General features: G+C 27.6%; 6 protein-coding genes across 6 annotated transcripts; 3 read left to right on the top strand and 3 right to left on the bottom strand.

The window, feature by feature from the left end:
- The first annotated feature begins 6,297 nt into the window (after positions 1–6,297).
- On the top strand, positions 6,298–9,083 carry Prosbeta7 (proteasome subunit beta type-4). The gene is made up of 5 exons (XM_074241665.1): positions 6,298–6,478; positions 7,004–7,213; positions 8,228–8,374; positions 8,602–8,800; positions 8,871–9,083. The coding sequence occupies exons 1-5, from the start codon at positions 6,348–6,350 to the stop codon at positions 8,982–8,984; spliced, it is 801 nt and encodes a 266-aa protein (XP_074097766.1). The 5' UTR covers positions 6,298–6,347; the 3' UTR covers positions 8,985–9,083.
- A 940-nt stretch (positions 9,084–10,023) lies between these two features.
- On the bottom strand, positions 10,024–13,038 carry LOC141526602 (methionine aminopeptidase 1D, mitochondrial). Its single transcript, XM_074241640.1, is given in 7 exon segments — positions 10,024–10,373; positions 10,443–10,553; positions 10,637–10,787; positions 12,169–12,360; positions 12,433–12,518; positions 12,521–12,704; positions 12,767–13,038. Coding segments are annotated over 7 exon segments (984 nt in total). The 5' UTR covers positions 12,836–13,038; the 3' UTR covers positions 10,024–10,182.
- Positions 13,039–14,668: 1,630 nt separating this feature from the next.
- LOC141526605 (histone H2B) lies at positions 14,669–15,157 on the bottom strand. The gene has a single exon (XM_074241644.1). The coding sequence runs from the start codon at positions 15,090–15,092 to the stop codon at positions 14,718–14,720; it is 375 nt and encodes a 124-aa protein (XP_074097745.1). The 5' UTR covers positions 15,093–15,157; the 3' UTR covers positions 14,669–14,717.
- Positions 15,158–15,420: 263 nt separating this feature from the next.
- LOC141526604 (histone H2A) lies at positions 15,421–15,920 on the top strand. The gene has a single exon (XM_074241642.1). It carries the CDS (start codon positions 15,486–15,488, stop codon positions 15,861–15,863), a length of 378 nt encoding a protein of 125 aa, XP_074097743.1. The 5' UTR covers positions 15,421–15,485; the 3' UTR covers positions 15,864–15,920.
- A 4,677-nt stretch (positions 15,921–20,597) lies between these two features.
- Positions 20,598–21,108, bottom strand: LOC141526603 (histone H3). Its single transcript, XM_074241641.1, has one exon. It carries the CDS (start codon positions 21,052–21,054, stop codon positions 20,644–20,646), a length of 411 nt encoding a protein of 136 aa, XP_074097742.1. The 5' UTR covers positions 21,055–21,108; the 3' UTR covers positions 20,598–20,643.
- Positions 21,109–21,382: 274 nt separating this feature from the next.
- LOC141526790 (histone H4) lies at positions 21,383–21,793 on the top strand. The gene has a single exon (XM_074241883.1). It carries the CDS (start codon positions 21,431–21,433, stop codon positions 21,740–21,742), a length of 312 nt encoding a protein of 103 aa, XP_074097984.1. The 5' UTR covers positions 21,383–21,430; the 3' UTR covers positions 21,743–21,793.
- The last annotated feature ends 104 nt before the right edge of the window (positions 21,794–21,897 follow it).

Raw genomic sequence — 21,897 nt, forward strand, 5'->3', positions numbered from 1 at the left:
TTTGGAAATACCTTGAAATTAAGTTGTGATTTTCAAGAGACTTTATAACAAAAGCGGATAAATATGATATGTAATATACAATTTATTGTGGGATAAAAGTAATTGTGATTAGAAAAGCTTAATAAATAGAGAAAAAAATGAATGATGAGTATAAAAAAACAGAAAAAAGTGATATCCCACTTAGCCTTACTGGGCCTTATTATTACGTAACTATTGCATTAAATATTTAAATAATTACGAAAAAGTTTAATGAACAATTACGCAAATGACCATCCGAATAGTTTTAAAGGAAGTGAAGATAATATTTAAAAGAACGTTTAAATGTTTATAAAACAACATGACACTTCATATTTCATGTCAACTTGCAAATTTTTTAGAATTTAGATTTATATCTATATATATATATATATATATATATATATATATATATATATATATATATATATATATATATTCAATTTCAAAAGTAGAATACGCTTTCGCTTTCAATTTTAATATGTAACAGTATTCATACTATTTTATTAAGTTACAAATTTTATTTATTCAATCTTAATAATTAAGAACGAATTTTTTGTGAAAAAATTTTTGAATAAACTTTTTTCATTAACTTTATTTATTTCTTCTTTATTTCTTTATACTTTTAAGTTTTAAGAGTTCTTTAAATGTATCTATAATCAATCTTTTTTTCATAAATTTATATTAATATTATAAAGAGGAAAGATTTAATTGTTTATTTGTTTACATTGAATAGACTCCGAAACAACTGAATCGATTTGAAAAATTCTTTCTTTGTTCAAAAGCTACACTATCCCCGGGTGACATAGGCTATGTTATTTTTTCAAATTTTTGTTAAATACCCGTGCGAAGTCTAGCGGGCTGCTAGTCATTTATAAAGTGATTTTTAAATATTATTGCACAATTTTAATTTTAATATTTTACATTTTTTATCGAGACATTTTACGCATTTGAAATTTTCAAAAAATTGATTTCTTATATTTTATTTTTTTACTCTACGTATATTTAAGTATACATACAGAAAATTTTATGTATATCGGAAAAATTACTATTCAACTTGCAACAAACATTTTCTAAACACTTGAATGCAAAAATTTTCATAAAAAAATCGATAGTTTTTTTGAGAAGCCGCAATTTTATCAAAAATTAATATTTTTAATAGCTTGGATTAAATACTAGACAATAACTTGTATCAACGAGATTTTTTAGTTTATTTGCTTTCGAGAATCCAATCCGATATTAACGTGCTTACTTTGCACCGCTTTTTTTAGAGTACCTTCTGGAGATTTATTAGCTACAGCAATTTCATAAATTATGATTTTGCAATGAGAAAATTTTTTAAATATAATCAAAATTTATCACAATGTAACTATACATTTTCATTTTTATAAATTCAAAAATCTTACCAGGAAAATTCTTAAAAAAAAATTTTTTTCGTCCTCCTAAGTACGTATAACCCTTTGAATGTAATTCAATAAAAATTTGTAAGTTGACGTGAAATGATTTATATACTTACACTTATACTGAACTATTTTTTTGTAATAAATTATTAATAAAAGATCAATTAATTAAGTAAAAGCTCTCTGTAGAGGCTTTCACCATGTTCCAACTAGCCAAAATAAAATAAAAAAACTATTGCGTCCAATTTAAAAATAAAATAAATTAAAAAATTTGCGCGTACATTCTAGTAAAACTAAGAAATAATTTAGATAAGTATTTAAGTATTAATATAAAAGAGAAATTTAAAATAAAGAAAAAAAAATGAAAAATAAATTACTAATAAAATGGATAACAAAAAAATGTAAGTGGTTACAATTTCAGAGCATGGCAATAATAAGTATGATAATAAAATTTAATGAGATGCAATAAGTTAAGTATAAAGATGGTGTGAACAACACAAAAAGCCTTTTGGAGCTCAAGGATTGTATGAAGTTTATAATGTAACATGTAATCTATCAAAAAGTCAAAAGTTAAATATATGACATTAAATTTACAAAAATTAATATTAAAGAATAATTTAATAATATTAAAGAATAATAACAAAGTATTATTGGCTTTGATTACTTCCACGGCTTTTAATAATTATGTAAAATACTTAACAAAATTTCTTACATTGATTAATTATTCTCAAAATATATACACAGTGAAAAATTTTCCGTCATTGTGTCAAAAACTTTGTGTAAACAATTTTTATGTTTGATTTTTTAACACCTTAATGTTAATTTTATATAAATACTTAACATAAAAAATTTTTTATACAAACTTTTTTGATACATTGACGGAAAATTCATATATATTATACACACGAAAAAAATTTTGTTAACACAAAAAAATTAAGTTCAAAATTACTTAAGAAAAACTGTGAGTGTAGTGACAAGAAGTGTGCTAAGGACCCAGTGATAATAATAAAACTATGTGAAAATCAAAAAGTATGCTTTTACTTAAATGCTACAGTTTTTGAATAACTCTCTTGAATAACATTAAAAAATTTTAATTCGTTAAAATTAATATAGAATTTTAAGAAATTTAAATTATTGTTCTTTTACTTCTAAATAATATTTTACATAATTCTTTCAATTTCTATTATTTTATAATTTTTTATGATAGTATTGTTAGTAAATTAAATTGATATTTACATTAATTGATTTACAATAAATTTGGATGTTCTTGAACCTTAAGATTTTTGATAATGAAAAAAAAATTACAAAGAAAGTAAATTCTGAATACGTTTGAATCTTTTTGTAAAATAAGCCCCAGAGTACTATAAAAAATATATAAATAATTTGTTAAAAAAATTCGCGGGCTTTAACGTTGGAGCTTATTGATAAAAATAAATGAATGAAAAAACTTTATAACATTATAATGCGTTTATTATATTATATAGCCCGAGTATAAAGAAAAAGATAAATTTTAATATTAATAATTCTTATACTAATATTGACGATAATTATATAAAAAAAAAAAAAAGAAAAAAACATTTAATAGCTGAAATTTTTGTAAAATTTTTATTGTTTGATCTTTTTTGTATGTGATCGATTTGCCCCTAGCAGTCAATTATTATATTATTGACTGCATATTAATTAATAATGAACGAATTATTAAACGTATTGCTAACGTGATGAAGAAAGAAATAATGCGTATAGGTTTTTATTATAAATGTGGCGGGAAAGTGCGAGTGAAAAAATATATAAATTGATACGCCTTTTTAATAATAAAATTACTATATAATAATATAAATATTAATAAAAGTAATAATAATAATAATAATAATATTAATTAATGATAAGAATAAGGATAAGGATAATTATTATTATAATATAAAGTCAAGACTTTGTCAAACTAATTTTTCTCTTATTTATTATTTATAAACTTATAATTTCGCTTTTTCTCTCGCGCTTTCCTTTCACTTGAACCTATTTGTATTGAAATACAAAAAAATAATAATAAATAAATCAATTTTTCTCTCTTCAATACTTAAATATCGACGGAAAACAAGTTAACCAATATTTATTTTTCGAAACGCTTCGTTAACAATATAATCTTTTCTGTCTATAACAATCCTCAAAATATTTCAATTGTATGAAAAAATAATAAAAATAAAAAAATATAAAAAAGTAAAACCAATAAAAAAACTGTAAAACTTGTAATACTGAAAACTAATTGCTCTTTGCGTTATTTATTGGGGTTATCTATTAACAATTAACTCGGAAGACTTGAATTGTCTGTCCGAACGAACCATTATACTTCAGCGGTTAGAACTATTAAATAAAATCACCCCGAACAAAAAAACAAAAAGTATGCATATGAAAAAAATATTTGTTGTTTTTTTTACATCTCCAATTCACTACTCCATCATTCATAATATAAATCTTATAAATAAAATTATGACGAATAAATTATTAATTATAATAATATTGTTTTATTTTACTCATTCTATAAATTTTTTTTTCTTCTTGAAAAAAGGAGATTTACTGCATGATGAATTTAATATAAGATTCACCTCAACCTTTATATGGGTTCATAATTTATAATTAAAATTTTCTTAGTTTTCCTATAAAGTTCCATGAATAATTATTATTAATCTTATCAAAATATACAAAGTCCATAATACAAAACTAGTCTATAAAAATTAAATTTTTTTTTTAACTTCCCGCTACGAAAAATTGAAAATTTTTTTAATTTGCCATTAGAAATATTATTCGGGGTAACAAAAAAATATTACAGAAGTTTGAACTTACGACATATATAGCTTGAGCTATTAGCATTTCTTCTTGCTCGATAGTCCTGTCTTTCTCACGGACTATCGCTAGCTCACTTTTTTACCCCTAGTTATTTTGCCAATAAATATTTTTTCTAATAAGATATTAACGAAACCTTTTGTGAGAATATTTTTTTAATAACAGTTTTTTGTTGTCTTATCGTTAGTAGATTCGGTGATATTATTTAACATAAATGTGTCCGACTAACATTTGCTATGGATTATACATTAGAAGTCCAATTTTTAATAACTAATCACTCAAAAACTTTTTGTTAGATTTTTTTCAAAAAAATTTCATCTGTATTTACGATCAACTAATAGATATTCCTAATTCGGCTTTTCATCCTTTGTATTGCCTTGAATTCCGATCCTATATAATATCAATGATTATAAGTCTATCATTGCAATTTTTGTGGCTGTTTTTTCCTGACCATATTTCTTTCTTGAAACTTCCAAATCATCTTGCGAAAAAATGCCAACAACGTATATATTTTAAGCAAATTAAATTCTCTACCAAAAATCATCTTAATTATCTTCGATAAATTGTTTTTTTAAAAGTTATTTAACTTCAAATTTGAATTTACAATCCATTTTTCGTTTTCTCACTTCTTACTCATTTATTTCCACATGATTAAAAAATTTATCGTTCTATATCGATGATGATTTCTTAAAATTAATTTTTGATCAGAAACTATTTTCCCTACTAAATTGCAGAACGATTAGATAGTAGAGGTTTTACTAAATTTTACTAAATTCAAATAAAGAATAATGTAAAAAATTTTAATAAATATAAATTAATACTAGTGTAAGTAAGGAAAAATATATCTCATTTAAAAAAAAGTGTGAGGTGCTTTTAAGATGTTATCGAAATGATAATCCTTCTACTAATATCTGTCAATAAAACATTTATAACTATTGACACCATGCACCCACGTTTTTTAAAAATAAAATACATTTTTTTCTTATTTACACTATTCTTAATTTAAACTTATTGAAATTAATTTTTTATTTTTTATTATGGTTTTCTATATGAAGCGTGTTTTTAGTTTTTTTAATCTATTATTTTTATCAGTATAATTCATGACACTAAAGTTAGCAGACGTCTAAAAATTTTTGAATTTTTTTATTAATTAAATTACAACTCAAAAGATATTTTTAAAAAATTGCACTTATAGTTTTTCAAGTTTTTTACAATTTTTTTAATTGTTTAATTGAAATTTTTCAATAAAAATTTCTAAAAATTTTGAAATGTCGGCTAACTTCATTACCATTATAATTCTGGAATTTTCCGATGCAATAATTTTTTTATCAAACTGTTAAATCAAAACGATTCCTATAAATGAGTAACTAGAATTAATAGTAAAGATCAACTATGAAAATGAATGAATTAATTATAAAAGAAAACGTACAATAAAAAAAAAAAAATTGATGAGGAAACATGAAATTTTTAACGAAAATGAACTTAGCAGATAGTTGATAATTTTAAGAATTTTTGTAACAAACAAATTATGGCAAAAAAATTGACATTTAGAAATTTTAAAAAACTACAAATGCAATCTTTTAAAAATAATTTTTGGAGCAAATTTATTTGTTAAAAAAACTAGAATTTAAATTTGCGCGCGCATGAATTTAGGATTTGCATATATTTTTATGCTTTGATATATTCGACCAATCAGGTTACAAATAATTTGCTTACATGATATATTTTTATATTTTTCATCTAAATTATAAAAGTGGATTATAAAATTGTCAAGTGACAGCTAACTTTAATGTCATATAATTTTTATTTTTGAATATTTATTTTTCCAACTTATTTGTCTTTCTTCGTGTTATCATCAAATATATCAAATATGTCCACTGAATTATCGGCGATTGGTAAGTCTCTATTTTAATTAAATCTCACACCAGATGGGAGCATGACAACATCAATTGGTTTCACACCACCATGATGAATTTAGATCGATAAAAATTCACCTTTACGATTATTTTCCAGTTTTGTGTTTGTTTCTCTCTGTTTCAGTCAGTTCAGCGTTCAGTCGGTATATTCTATCTATATCAAGTAAAACTAACAAACATGGCAGCATTTCAAAAAAGTGATATGTTTTCTCCAGCACCTTTTTGGCATAATGGACCAGCTCCAGGAGCTATTTACCACTTTCCTGGTAGATTGATCAATGCTGAGCTTAGTGGCATTCAAAGATCACAGTAAGTTTTTATATTATTCTGTAAAAAAACAAGATAAAGTTTGCACTCAAAAGTGCATGTCATGTCTCTTTCAATTTACATTTTAAACTTTAAACATTCTTTTAATAGTTATTTTTCACTTACTATATTATATTAATTAATATAACAATCTGAATTTTATTATTAGTTAAAATTAATAATTCAATCTTTTTTAGTTAAATAAAAACTAATTTATAACCTCGAATTTCATTTAGAGTATATAATAACTAATGAACTAAATATATGACATTGAAGTTGACAGACATTAAAAATTTTTTTAAAATTTTATAACAACTAAATTATTATAAAAAAATTTAATTAAAAAATTTCATGTGTGAAAATTAATAAAAATTACAAGTGAAAATTTTTGAAGCATTTTTTTATTGTAATTGATTTGTTAAAAAATTTTTAAAATCAACAGCTGACGGCTAAATTCAGTGTTATCTAGATATAGTAAAAATTAACTAATATATTTCTACTTTGATTAATGTGAATATTTAATTCTAGATCTCCAGTAACAACTGGTACTTCAGTTGTTGGTATACAATTCAAAGATGGTGTAATGATTGCTGCCGATATTCTTGCATCTTATGGATCCTTGGCAAGATACAGAAGCGTTAAAAGAGTAATGAAAGTCAATGCTAACATTGTACTAGGTGCTGGAGGTGATTACGCTGATTTTCAGTACATTGAAAATATTATTAAACAAAAATGTAAGTTCATTTGATCATGGTATTTTTTAACCGATGCTAACACTTGAAAATTTAGATATAAACTGCCGATAAAAATAATTATTTGTTCCGAAATTGTTGTGACGTTTACATGAATTTACAATCATCTAAAAATTTTTAGAATTAAAAAAATAATTAAGAATTATTACAATTTTTTGGAAATGTTTCTTAGTACTAGATTTTTGTTAAAAAAAAAAAAAAAAAGAACACAAATATTCAGATGTTTCCTAATTTCAGTGATATGGGTGATTCTCTGTAAGGATGTTTTAAATCTGTACAAAATTATCCGACCAAATTGGGAGAAACTTTGGTTTAATGAATTTAATGAAACAAATTAATTTTCGGTACTTTTATTGAAGAAAATTGTTAGTTAACTAATTAAGTTTATAAACATTATGGACCAAATTATATATTATGGACGAATAACTTAAAATTTAATCTTAAAGTTTCAACTTTGGGAAAGGGACAGCCCAAGAAACGGTTATTTTGGTGGTTTACGAAATTATAGCAAAAAAACCAAAATTTATTTCATTTTAGTTTTCAATGCTCCGAATAGAAATGTTTATTTATTTTCATAATAAATTTTTTTAGTAACAAAATAACAATTTTTCTAATAAAAAAATGCCTGGCACAGCAAAAACATCCTTACAGAGAATCACCCATATCGAAATTTTCAAATAATGACTCAACAAAAATTTATTCATAATACATAATTTATTTTCTTATTGATCATTTAAATATTTTATTTCAAACAAAAACAAAATTTTATTTTACCGTTTTTTTTTTTTTTTAATTTAATAATATATCAGTGCAATACTTTTAATAGCTTTATCTTTGATTTTACAAGTCCCATTTAAAAATAATATTACCCGAACAAGTATGTTTCATAATATTTTCCATACATTTTTGAACATTTTTCGTAAGTTTTTATTAATTTTGTAGAATTAGCACCACTAATGATTAAGAAAATATTTTAAAAATTATTTTTATCCATCTGCAGCCTGGAAGAAAATTGTTTAGACGATGGATTTACACTCAAACCAAAATCTCTTCACTGCTGGTTGACTCGTGTATTGTACAATCAAAGATCCAAATTCAATCCTCTCTGGAATAACTTCATCATCGCTGGAATTGAAGATGGAAAACCGTAAAATGAAAATAATATACATTACATTAAACACTATTTAAATTATATAATCACTAGAATTCAAATTTGCGCGCGCATGAATTTAGGGTTTGCATATATTTTTATACTTTGATATATTTGACCAATCACGTTACGAATAGTTTGCTTACACGATATATTTTCATATTTTTCATCTAAATTATAAAAGTGGATGTCAATCTATAAATCTAATTCATTGATTGTTATAGGTTCATGGGAACTGTAGATAAACTAGGTACAGCTTATGTTGATCCAGTTATTGCAACTGGTTATGGTTCCTACATGGCTACACCGTTACTTCGCAAAGCCTGGGAAGCTAACAAAGAAATGACTGAAGAAGAAGCTGCTGCATTACTTCATAAATGCATGGAAGTACTTTACATGAGAGACGCTCGATCATTTCCTAAAGTAAGTAAAGCTTTCAAATTTTTGTTCAATTGATTTTTAATATTTATTTTTTACATTTTTTTCTTATTAGTATGAATTGGGCATTATCACAAAAGAAAGAGGTGTTGAAATAAGAGGACCAATTGATAATAAAGGTTTCTGGGAAGTTGCTACGATGGATAAACCAATAGAATATGAATCTTAATCCTACTTCTTTTTTATACAGTATATGTTATTAATCTTTCTCATCAAGTTTGATTCATTTTCAATACAAATTAAATAAAAAGTTGTTTCAACAATTAAATGAGATATTGTTCAATAACTTTACTATTAATCATGAACCATAAGTTTTCAATATAACCGTTCTTGTAAAATGGTTGTGTTGAAACGGCCCGTGAATTGATTTTGCTGTATTGTTTTGTGTTTCTTTTGAATGATTGTTTCCGATAAAGATTTCTTTTCTTAAGATTTTGAAACTGCATAAATGTTGGATGTATACTTTAGACTAATATTATTTATTTATTTAATTCAATCGACCCTAGAACAAGTGTTCCCTAAGGGCCTTAAAGTACAGAGTATAACATTAGTAGTGAACAATTTTATAATTTTTTTTTTTTTTTTTTAAATAAATTAAAGTAAATTTTTATAAGTTTTATAAATTTAAGTGAGCATTTTAGAATTAGTTTTTATAAACTATAATATAATTATGACTTACTAATGAGTTCAAAAAAGTTACATAGCATTTCAAAGAATCTTAAAACTTTGAACTGTCCAAATATTTATTTATTTATTAAACGTACGCCAATCAGTATTATACATCAAAATTTACAAAAAGAAAATTTAGTGATTTTAAACGTTAGTATACAAAGGAATTAATAAAAAAATTAACAGAAAATAACATTAAGTGAATGAAAAGGTACGATTTCTAATATTGGACATGAAGGCATTGTGGGAACCAGGATAAAAATCCACTTTCCCATGCAAGTAATTCATGAAGTTCACAATCCTGTTTTGAGGGCCGTACAGCATGTAGTTTTTGATTAATTTCGTAGTTTTGAGTAGTCGATGACGTCTAAGAGCTAGGCTAGACGGAGCAAGCTCAAAGCTACTGACTATTTCAGGCACATCAACGATGTTATTAACTACTTCAAATATTTCAAGGTATTTTAAAATTCGATAGACATCTAAATTACCTAATAATTTAAAAATTCTCTAGAACTGAAAAAATAATAATAATAAAAATCTTAGCGTATGTGTTTGAAAACAAATTTGTATTCATTGTTTATTTAAATGTTTTAATACAAAAAAATTAAAATCAACATTGTTATTTCTAAAGGTAGCAGTCGCCAACAATTTAACTGTATTTACATTTTTACATACACAACAGTAAAATTTATATGTATCTACAATGTAAGTATCTCACAACCATCTTCGGTTATCAAAATGGTATGCTCAAACTGCGCTGTTCTAGCAAAATCAACCGTCACTGCGGTCCATGAGTCTTCAAGAATAGCAATATCTTTTTTACCTTGAGTTAGCAGAGGTTCTATTGTAAATGTCATTCCGGGTGCCATTTTACCGGGAAAATCATTTGCTGTTATTAAAAAAAAATATATTATTTTTAATTAAGAAAGTAATTAACAGTTAAACAATATGTACTTACCGAAATGATATATATCTGGAGGCCCGTGGAAATAAGTCCCGATTCCATGACCACAAAATGATGGGACAACTGTAAAACCATTATCATTCGCTAACTTTTCAATAATAGATCCTGAAAAATAATTGATAAAATTAATATTTCAATAAATAATACTATAAACAATTTTATTGATGCGATTTAGTGATGTATGTTACCAATAGTTCTGAAATCTTCGCTAGGTTTACAAATATTAATGGCAGCATCAAGACAGTTTTTCGTGGTATCAATTAATTTTTTAGCATGACTGTCGATTTCTCCAACTGCAAACATTGTTGAACAATCGCCATGGTATCCGTTTAGAAATACCTATGATACAGAATAACTAATTACAATATTACTGAAATTAAAAGATCTCTAACAATTTTATTTAAAAAATAAAAAAGTGCTAAAGACATAAAAAAAAATTGTACTCATAGTTATTTTCTTAATTTCCACATGTACAATTTCGAAAACTTCTTTTTTAGAATCTATGTTATTAAAAGAATAAGCAAAATTTTGTGGCCAGTGCGTTTATATGATAAAATGGGTTTTTATGGTTAAATTTGATATCGTTGGAAAACTCTTGACCTGGAGTTATGCCTTTTTATGGTTTCATATCATTCTCACCAACAGTCAATTTTTTATGATAAGTATTTAGGCTGCATTCGAAAATGCTCTATCTCTACTACTAATTAAGAAATGGCCTTGTATCTTGTGAACTATTCACATTTTTCAATATATAATCTCATCCCAATGTTACACTCATCAAGACCTTTCATTTAAGTACCTACATCAATTTTTCATATATTTATATATATTATTATACTAGCTTTTACCCCGGCTTCGCCCGCGTTGAAGCCCTTAGATAAATATCAAAGATCATTACATTCCAATAAAACCGAATCAGTCGTCTAGGCAACAACTAATTTTTGCACGCATTCAAGCCTTAGAAAATCTCGGTTCAAGTTAGCATATCTCAGAGAATCATAGGTAATTGTTTCAACTTGGTAGACCACGGGTTTCTATTTTATTGCTGGCACTTCTGCACTGGCATAGTGATACCGTGTATAGCAACAAATTATCAAATGCATTACAAGTATTGAAATTTCGGTTTCAAGATAGTTTATAGTCGTCTTTTTTTTTTATTTTTCAATTACCAGTTTGCTGCAACGAATTAGCAACAAATTCATGCTCGATAGTCAATGGAATATGCATTATTTACTACGTTACCCTGCTATCTTTATATGAAGCTAGCAGTTTTTGCGATTTCTAGAGATTGTTTTGAGCAATAAAATTGCGATTTGAGCAACTAATTAGCAACAAATAAGCTACAAATTTTCGAGTATTTTTAATTGATTTTTGCTGATTTACCCCGTCTAGCTTGATAGAACTCTGAATCAATATGATTCTAATTTTTGACAAACAATTTTTTTGTCTTTCGTAAAAATAATTTTTTTAATAAAAAGTATCCTATGTTATTTCTAATACCTCCAAGAATATGTGTACAAAGTTTCATGATGATCAGTTAAGTAGTTATCGCGTGAAAGCGTAACAAACAAACTTACATTCACATTTATAATATTAGTAGGGATATATGTATATGTGAAAAATATATCAAAATGCATGTGGGTACTCAAATGAAAGCTCATGATGAGTGTAACATCGGTAAAGCTCAAAGTTTTAATTATTAATATAAATCTTTTCATACCGTAATATCAACATTCAGAATATCACCATTTCGCAGGGGCCTATTATCAGGAATCCCATGGCACGCAACATTGTTAACGCTTGTGCAAATCGATTTTGGAAAACGTAAATAATTTAAAGGACTTGGATAAGCTCCATTTGATATAATCATTTCAAATACAGCATCGTCTAAAAATTCCGTTGTCACTCCTTCCTAAATGACATTAAAATTTGATAATTTAATAAGCAATTACTACTTTGAAAGCCATAAAATAAAAAATTGTACCTTAATTAAAGGACCAACACTATTGAGAATCTTTTTAGCTAGTGCACAGCTTTGTCTCATGCACTCAATTTGTTGGTCATTTTTATTTCAACAAATTCCATATCTACATGCTCTGGCATACCATAAGTAGACGAGGCATATTTTGGTAATCTAATGTGCTTTGGAATTTTTTTTTTCTTAAAAGATACTTCTTGAGGTAGAACAATTTCATATTTGCCGAACTGATTATCATTTATTATCGGCTTGGAATCAACTTTCTTAAAGGGACTTAGCTGAAAAAAAAAATTATTTACAAATACAATAATTTAGAAAATATCAATTGAATATACGATACCTTTTCGAAAACTCCTTTAAATAAATGTCTTATTGGAGGCCTATTAAACATTAGCGTTTTTTTTAACATCTTTATTTATTTTTTCTTAAATAAACATTGATGTAAAAAAATAAATTTCTATATTTTCAGATAAGAGAACTAAAAGATTTATTATTAAAACCCGATGAATTATTTACTCTTTTTTAATTTTATTGATATATTATCTTATAATTACGAATACTAAAATTTTTAAAATTTCAGCTACTATTTATTATTTATTATTATTTATTTCAAAAATCTCATATTTTTTTAGTAAAATAATAAACACAAAAAGTTTTAGAAATTAACCAGTGCTACCATCTCTTGATAGTAAGTTACAATGAATCATTCATTCTTATTATTTAGGAATTTGTTTATTTTTAAGATAATATTGTATTTTTACAATTTTTAAAAAAACATAAAAAATTCCTTTTGCTAATATAAATTTAAACTAACCTCACTTTTAATAAGAGTTACAGTTTTTTCATTCGCATACACATCAAACATCAATTCCAAAACAATGGCTATAAAAATTATTTCAACAATAAGTACTTGACAATTAAAAAGAAAAAACTCACTACATTATTCTTTATACATGTAGATGTTTTAGAGATTATAAATATGGCTCTGAATGTTAGAAAACAAATAAAACGATCAATAGCAAGTTTATTAAACTAGCATGGACTCGTCCATCATTCATCGAGTCATTATTAAAATAACAAAACTTATTTATGGTGCTAAATTAGTTGCTCAATATAAAATTTTATTGCTTGTTTAGATTTCGAGCAATCATTAATAATATTCATCCAAAACGGATTCTGCTACTGTTAGCTTGACGACGTTATCTAAAGCAATTATGAAGTTATAAGTATAAAAAATGTGTTAACTTTTTTATTTTCCTTTATTCAATTGCATTTTTAAATTATAAGTAATCTTACTTAAAAGCTATAAAAAATTACTACGAATACTATTATTATTATTATTATTATTATTATTTATTCAATAACTTGATGTTGTGAAGATCGATGGCTTTTAATTTAATAAATAGGTTTGTTATACACAAGGCCGTTATTCCCGATCCAAATTTTTTTAGACTCAATTTTTTATCATTTGTTCATGATTTCAAAACTACGTTTTGCCATGAATGAGGTCTCATGGCGTCTTCAGGTGAACTTAAAATAAATTCATGTCTAAAATTTACTTTAATTTGTAAAACACGTGTATAACCTCAACTTGCTCAACTTTGGATTAGAATATTTTAACTTATACAAACAATTATTTATAAAATTAACAAAATTATTGAAGTATTGTTTGTATCTGCTTAATTTAATAATAATAATAAACATGGTAGAATATTTTTAAATTATTTTACATATTTCTATATTAATAGAAAATATATGAACACGTGTAGACCTTTCTGAATTTTCTTTGAAAAATTATATTATTATTATTATTACTAATAGACTATACCTAAGAACTAAAATCTGTGTATTTGAAAATAAGATATTAAAATCGAGTTTATTTGAATACTATACTATTAAAATTATAACTTTTAAAGAATATTTAATGAATTACTTCTGCAAAACAATTACAATGAAAATAGGGATGTGCGAATAATTCGAACTTGAGAATTATTCGTTCCCAATCGAATTCATAAATTTGAGATTCTGAAACAAGGAAAAGAAATCATTTGATATTAACTGCAGTTAACTAGACAATGAAATCTTATTTGAATTAAATTCATAATTGTCAACAGATTTGACTTTAGAGATGAACTAGTTGGAAAAAGTTTACAGGCTAAATAATTATAAACAGAATGGAAAACTTGAATTAAATAATAGAATGTCAACTTAAAAATGATTTACGTGTAAAAAATTTGGTGGCCCTGAGAAGGGCCGTTTGAATGATTTGGGTTTGGTCGAGGTTAGGAAATTTACTTTGAGCTGGTGTACTTGGTGACGGCTTTGGTTCCTTCACTGACAGCGTGCTTTGCCAGTTCACCGGGCAACAGAAGACGAACAGCTGTTTGAATTTCCCGGGAGGTGATGGTGGAACGCTTGTTGTAGTGAGCCAATCGTGAAGCCTCGGCAGCGATACGTTCGAAAATGTCGTTAACGAAACTGTTCATGATACTCATCGCCTTGGAGGAGACACCAGTGTCAGGATGGACCTGCTTCAACACTTTGTAGATGTAGATAGCGTAACTTTCCTTCCTCTTCTTCTTGCGGTTTTTCTTGTCAGACTTGGTGATATTTTTCTGGGCTTTGCCGGATTTCTTCACGGCTTTTCCGCTGGTTTTTGGCGGCATGATATTTGATGATCAGAAATTTACGATTTTATATAATAACTATACCAGACTCTGGTACTGAAGCGTAACTGTGCCGAACGCTGTTTTGACTTTCTTTATAACAGAGAAAAACGGGAGGTTGGAAATCAGTGGAACGTAACTGCGACAAAGTGGGGACAAGCATACACAATTTCATTCGTCCGGGTGCTTCGACACGACAAAAACGCCCATCGGAGTCAGCGGGCCAATGAGGTTGTAGCGATCGCTCCCCACTTTTTTCCAGGCCGCACACTTTCACGTATGCTCCTATCGAAAACCTTTATAAGCATTGCTTTATAAAATTTTTCGTCATATCTCGCTAGAGTTCGCTCTGATAACTTTGTGTCGTTCAGTCTTACCTCAAACTTATTAATCATGTCTGGTCGCGGTAAAGGAGGCAAAGTAAAGGGAAAGTCAAAGACTCGTTCAAGCCGTGCTGGTCTACAATTCCCAGTGGGTCGTATTCACCGTATGTTGCGTAAAGGTAACTACGCAGAACGTGTTGGAGCTGGTGCTCCAGTATATCTCGCAGCCGTTATGGAATACTTGGCTGCTGAAGTCTTGGAGTTGGCTGGTAACGCCGCTCGTGACAACAAAAAGACTAGGATTATCCCACGTCATCTTCAATTGGCCATCCGTAACGATGAAGAGTTGAACAAACTTCTCTCTGGAGTCACCATCGCTCAAGGAGGTGTTTTGCCCAACATCCAGGCTGTACTTTTACCCAAGAAAACTGAAAAAAGCAGCTCATAAATTAATAAATCTATCTCCATCCTATAAAACAAAACGGCCCTTTTCAGGGCCACCAAATTTTTCAATACGTAAAAACTTCTAGTTAAAACAATTTAACTCTAACTAAAATAATTTAAAACTTGTATACGTTTAATAGCTAATAATAATTCAATATTTAATCACCTAAAATATCTAATCAAACATTGTAATTAGTCCAATCATATTACGAACACATTTAGATATTAATCAACATATCAAGGTATCATGTACATTACAATACGATGATATCATTCTTCAATTCTTTGATTTATCTTATCAACATAATTTTTATCATCACATAATTATTCTAATCATTGTACAATACTTGTGATAATCTTGTACATATAATGAATTGTACGAAACTTCTGTATAAAATACTTGTAAATTAATTTATATTAAAGAATCATTATACATGTTATATTCAAAGTAATTATAATAATCATGAAAAATTATTTTAAATAAATAAGTCAATGAGGTCTACTCATTAAGCAATCTATCTATTAAATTATTGTACTATTTATGTCATCTTGTTATTTATTACTAATTTTTATATACTAACTATTGTAACTATTCACCCTATTAATGGCGTAAGCTGTTGGCTTTGTTTAAATAAATAAATTCTAAGCAAAAAAAAATTTACACATCTACTCCTAATGTCGATCAATAACATTCATTTTACCATTTATGTAGTTCATAACCTCAAAAGAATATATCACAAATAAGTATATGTAAATATGTTTATTTATAGTAGCAATAATAATTAATTACAGTAATGGTTTAATATTCAATTTGTTAAGATGATAAGGTTAATTTTCTTATAACTCAAATGTTGTTTGATTATTAACTTTTAAAGTGTTTTTATTGATATATCAGTAACTTTCTAACGTTAATGTTATTGCAATAAATTATCGTATTATAAAATTGTTTTTTGAATAAATTAATACATAAATATTTGCATGCAACCTTATATGATTTATAGATTAATAAATGTATTTTGATAAAAATAAATATATTGGTCTATAAAAACGAGAAATCCTCGTTAACCTCATATTAGAATATTCTCAAACTTGAATAACATTTGACATTTTGATATGGATAATTTATAATTGAGTGTAAAATAACTATTTTTTATTAAATTATGTGAGCTTTTTTTAATTATGCAGAACAAATAATTAACTGAATAAAATTATCTAACACTCATCAACAATTTTCGATAACTTGTATTTCGTTAATCATTATAAATGCATTATAATAACTATGTTAGAAAAAGAAATTTGTATGTTATTTAAGAAAGGATTTAATTTTAAGTTTATGTTGCAATAATTTAATTTGTCTAATTCAATCTTAGCATGTGCTCTGAAACATTTCTTACTTTACTTCCCTAAGGGTGTAATATACTATTATCATAAAATTATTCAATCGAAAAGACAAAATCCGAATCGTCATTAATCGAAAAATTTTTTTTCCGTCTCGCAATAACTAGAAAACTTAACTCTCCCCTGATAGCCCCAGCGCTTTCTCAGTAAGTGTTGACTTCCAGCAGTTACGGTTAATTTATACATCAAGTTGGCGGTAATTCTTCTCTCAACAACAGTTGTAAGCAAATTGACGGAAATCTACGGCCGCAACTTGAATACAAGTTAACAATCAAACTTGTAGTTAAATTTCCTTTCAACTTTACTACAATTTGAAGGAAATACTTGTACAGCAAGTTTTGACATCTATTTGCAGAGTAAGTTATAGGTAACTAATAGGTAATCGCTCGCTTTGCCAACTCTTTCCGTCAAGTTTGCTTCAAATTGCGGACGTAGATTGACAGTAAGTTATAGGTAAGGTGGCTATCAGGGTCAATTAGACATTTTCCGAAAATTTTTTCAGATGATAAAAAAAAACTTCAGTATCGATGAACACCTTTGTACAGTCGGCAATGTGAATTTTAAGTGATAATGGACAAAATGTTTTCAGTGATTTTTGTCTGTTGAAAAATGTGAATTGATAAATTAAAAAAAAGTAATTAAAATATCGTAGAGTAAATTGGATTTAGAAAATTCAATGCTTCAAATTAAAAAGATTTTATATTACGTATAACCTTTTTTTTTTTGTTATCGAAATTAACAGCCACGACTAATTCTTTTTTTTATTGAGCAGAATTTTTATTGCAAAAAAAAAATCAACAGCAGTCTCAACAAAAACCAAAATTTGAAATTATCATACCTCAAATGATTATAATAAAATTATATTTTCCCTGAAACTAATTTATTATTAATTATTATATTTCATTCCTTAAGTAGTTGCATAGCTCAAAAATTCTTATCTTCACCTTAATTATTATTAAGATTATTATTCTTTACTAACTTATAAATTTTTACAAAACTATATTAAAAAATATTAATTGTCAAAGTGAAAAAAAAAATTTTTTCTAACAAAGTTTTCTTATTTTCGGACTTTTGGAAGATCAGGCGCAAAACTTCAAAAAAATTGTATCAATCCTTGAGATTTCCCGGACCAGAGTTGTAGACAGTGACCCCACTTTGGGCTGTTACAAATCTAATTTTCTTTTCTCAAGTATGTCGAACGTACACCGGGACCAGAAGTCATACTGCGGGCAGAAAAAAAGCACCGTCGAGTGCGACCAATGCAAGAAACAATTCATGCGCGAAGATGTTTTGCTCTGTCACCAGACGAATTTTTGCAGATAAAATTAATTTAATTAATAATTGTTAATTTAATTAATTATAATGAAAAATTATTGAACAATAATAATAGTAATCAAATAAAATTAATTAGTTACATTAAAAATGTTTAAATAAAAAAAAATCTTGGAATAGAATAATGAATTATTTTTAAAAATCCTTAATTAATTTTGAAATAACAGTAGGATTTCTTTTATATTATCAATTAATTTTATCGAATCCTTAGTATTTGTATAAATTATGGAAGGTAGAGGCAGCCTCTACCCTTTATAGTATAAGTATTTAAAAAAAAATTCTAGTGGAAAGTACCAGACAACATCCTCTTACTAATCAAACAAAGAAACAATGTAAAAAGAGCATACCAAAGGACAGGACGACTAACTTTCAAAATTAAAAAAAATCAATTGACTCATGACATTAAAATAAATATTAAAAAATATAACAACGAATCCTGGGACAAAAAGCTTGAAAAATCTTAAAATAAACAATAATACATTATGGCAAACTGCTAGATCGTTTACCAAAAAAACAAATAACGGTATTCCAACTCTACACGACGAAACGGACTAGTTTTTTCAGATTTTGACAAAGCAAACACACTAACAGAACAATTCAAATCAGTACACCATACTACGGAGGATTTTGGAGATGAGGACACGGAAGAATCGGTAATAATAATAATGCGTACTATAACTTAATTAATACACCCTTAAATACAGATGAAATAGTTTTAACAACTCCAAATGAAATTTCAAATATTATAAAAACTACAAAACCCAGAAAAGCTCCCGGGCCAGACGATATCCAAAATATAATACTCAAAAATCTTCTCAACAAAGTAATAGTACAACTAACCGACATATACAATAGTTGCTTTCAAATCTCGGACTTTCCCACCCAATGGAAAACAGCAAATGTACTAGCATTCCAAAAACCCGGCAAAGACAAAATATTTCCTCAAAATTATTGACCCATAACCTTACTTTCAACTCTTAGTAAAGTGTTAGTTTAGAGTTAAGTAATAAAGAGGCTAAGTAGGTTTTTCCCATCTATTGCATTTTGTATACTTCAACCAAGACATCTGTATCTTTGGAAATTTTAAGTATTTCAAAAATAATCCTTATTTTTCAGCATACAGACTAACGTGTTTTACATTATGTACACTTAATCCGAGCATTTATATTTATGTTTCATTATCTTATTCTTTAAGCTAGTTTTTATTTTTATGATACCCGCATTTCTGTAATTACAATACTTTCCCAAGTTTTTTGCTTAAACGCCTGCAAGTCTGAACCCTATCATAAATCATCAGTCCCTTCGAGTCCTGATCTGATGCCAATACCTCACACCCTCTCTTTGTACCTGAGGTTGACAATATGCACTCATCTCCTATTCCTTTAATTGGTCAATAGTTCTTTAAAATATCCTTCCTTAGATTTTTCCACCAATAACAACGCTTATTTTCTCTTTCTTTATTTTTGCTAGTTAAATTTACGCCAAAATTGTAATAATAATAATAATAATAATAATAATAATAATAATAATAATAATTATTATTATTATTATTATTATAAATGTATTTGGTAAGCTCTTACGCAGAGCAGGAACAAAAAGCAAATGTAACACTATGTAATAAACAAATGATAAAAATAATTTCTAAAAAAAAAAAAAGAAAAAGTATTTTCATTAGGTTTCTATGAGCTCAAGATTATCAAGTGATTTCTTAGCAAATCTCAGTACGAGATACAACCAGTACAACACCTGGTTATAAGTTACATGGGACGATCTACTCGCTCTTTCAGTAGTTATACAGATCTATACATGAAATATTTCATGTAAGTAAAAAAGAGAAAGAAATATAACTTATAACCAGGTTGTACTGTAAAATATAAAATAATAATTGTCAGTCGTTCCGGTATTGGGTCTTTTATCTTGGATGTGTAAGAATGAAGGAATTAATTACTTAGAATAATCATTAATTAATACAATAACTTCGATTTTCTTCGTATGAAAAATTTGTGGCCCTGAAAAGGGCCGTTTATTTTTAATTATTTGAGGTGATAAATGACTTAGGCACGTTCTCCACGGATACGACGAGCCAATTGTATATCCTTGGGCATGATGGTGACACGTTTAGCGTGGATAGCGCAAAGGTTAGTATCTTCAAAGAGACCAACGAGGTAAGCCTCGCTGGCTTCTTGGAGGGCCATCACTGCGGAGCTCTGGAATCGCAGATCAGTTTTGAAGTCCTGAGCAATTTCACGAACGAGACGTTGGAATGGAAGTTTACGGATCAACAACTCGGTGCTCTTTTGGTAACGACGAATTTCACGGAGAGCCACTGTACCTGGACGGTAACGATGAGGTTTCTTGACTCCTCCGGTAGCTGGCGCGCTCTTGCGGGCGGCCTTGGTAGCGAGCTGTTTCCGTGGAGCTTTACCACCGGTAGACTTACGCGCAGTTTGCTTGGTACGTGCCATTGTGACTGATTAAGAAGCCAGTTGAAGTTGTCAAGTCGAGAGCCAGACTCAGAACGAACTTGGCGACCCGAAATTTCCCTTTTTATTCACTTTCGACCAGATGGCGCACTGTCGTTGCTCATGGTAGGAGAACACAAAAATTCTATCGATTTGATTGGTCCGAAGCAAAAAAGTGGGGACACCAAAGTTTCCATCAATACAATTGGTTAGTATCGAGAAAGTGGGAGAATAAAGTGGGGGTTTTATTTCTGATTGATCTAAAATTAGTGGTGGGAAAAACATTCACAAAATGTATAAAAGAGCACTCCGAAATAATTTTGGCATCAAGTTTCATTTACCCTTCTTGTAAGAAGCTCCAAGAGTACACAACTTCATCATGACTGGCCGTGGTAAGGGAGGAAAAGGGTTGGGAAAAGGAGGAGCCAAACGCCATCGTAAAGTACTTCGTGACAATATCCAAGGTATCACTAAACCCGCTATCCGTCGTCTGGCCCGTCGTGGCGGTGTCAAACGTATCTCTGGATTGATCTACGAAGAAACTCGTGGTGTCCTCAAGGTCTTCCTTGAAAACGTCATTCGTGACGCTGTCACCTACACTGAACACGCTAAAAGGAAAACAGTTACTGCTATGGATGTCGTCTACGCGTTGAAACGTCAAGGTCGTACCCTCTACGGTTTCGGAGGTTAAATTTATATTCACTCGTCTCTTCTAAAACAAAACGGCCCTTTTCAGGGCCACCACATTTTTCATACGTACAAGATAATCAAGTTTTTTAACTGAATGATAAACTTAAATATTAGATTAGTTTTAAATTTTCATGAATAATAAATCCGTGCTGGTTT

Source organism: Cotesia typhae, unplaced genomic scaffold (assembly GCF_013202065.1).
Source record: "Cotesia typhae breed Kobodo isofemale line unplaced genomic scaffold, CoteBio_Ctyphae contig_36, whole genome shotgun sequence".
NCBI lineage: Eukaryota > Metazoa > Arthropoda > Insecta > Hymenoptera > Braconidae > Cotesia > Cotesia typhae.

Bases quoted from the DNA above. Each gene is read 5' to 3' on its own strand.
- LOC141526603 (XM_074241641.1), bottom strand. From the start codon at position 21,054: ATGGCACGTACCAAGCAAACTGCGCGTAAGTCTACCGGTGGTAAAGCT.
- Prosbeta7 (XM_074241665.1), top strand. From the start codon at position 6,348: ATGGCAGCATTTCAAAAAAGTGATATGTTTTCTCCAGCACCTTTTTGG. The intron at 6,479-7,003 runs GTAAGTTTTTAT...ATTTAATTCTAG, and splicing joins AGTGGCATTCAAAGATCACA to ATCTCCAGTAACAACTGGTA. The intron at 7,214-8,227 runs GTTCATTTGATC...ATCCATCTGCAG, and splicing joins ATTATTAAACAAAAATGTAA to CCTGGAAGAAAATTGTTTAG.
- LOC141526604 (XM_074241642.1), top strand. From the start codon at position 15,486: ATGTCTGGTCGCGGTAAAGGAGGCAAAGTAAAGGGAAAGTCAAAGACT.
- LOC141526790 (XM_074241883.1), top strand. From the start codon at position 21,431: ATGACTGGCCGTGGTAAGGGAGGAAAAGGGTTGGGAAAAGGAGGAGCC.
- LOC141526605 (XM_074241644.1), bottom strand. From the start codon at position 15,092: ATGCCGCCAAAAACCAGCGGAAAAGCCGTGAAGAAATCCGGCAAAGCC.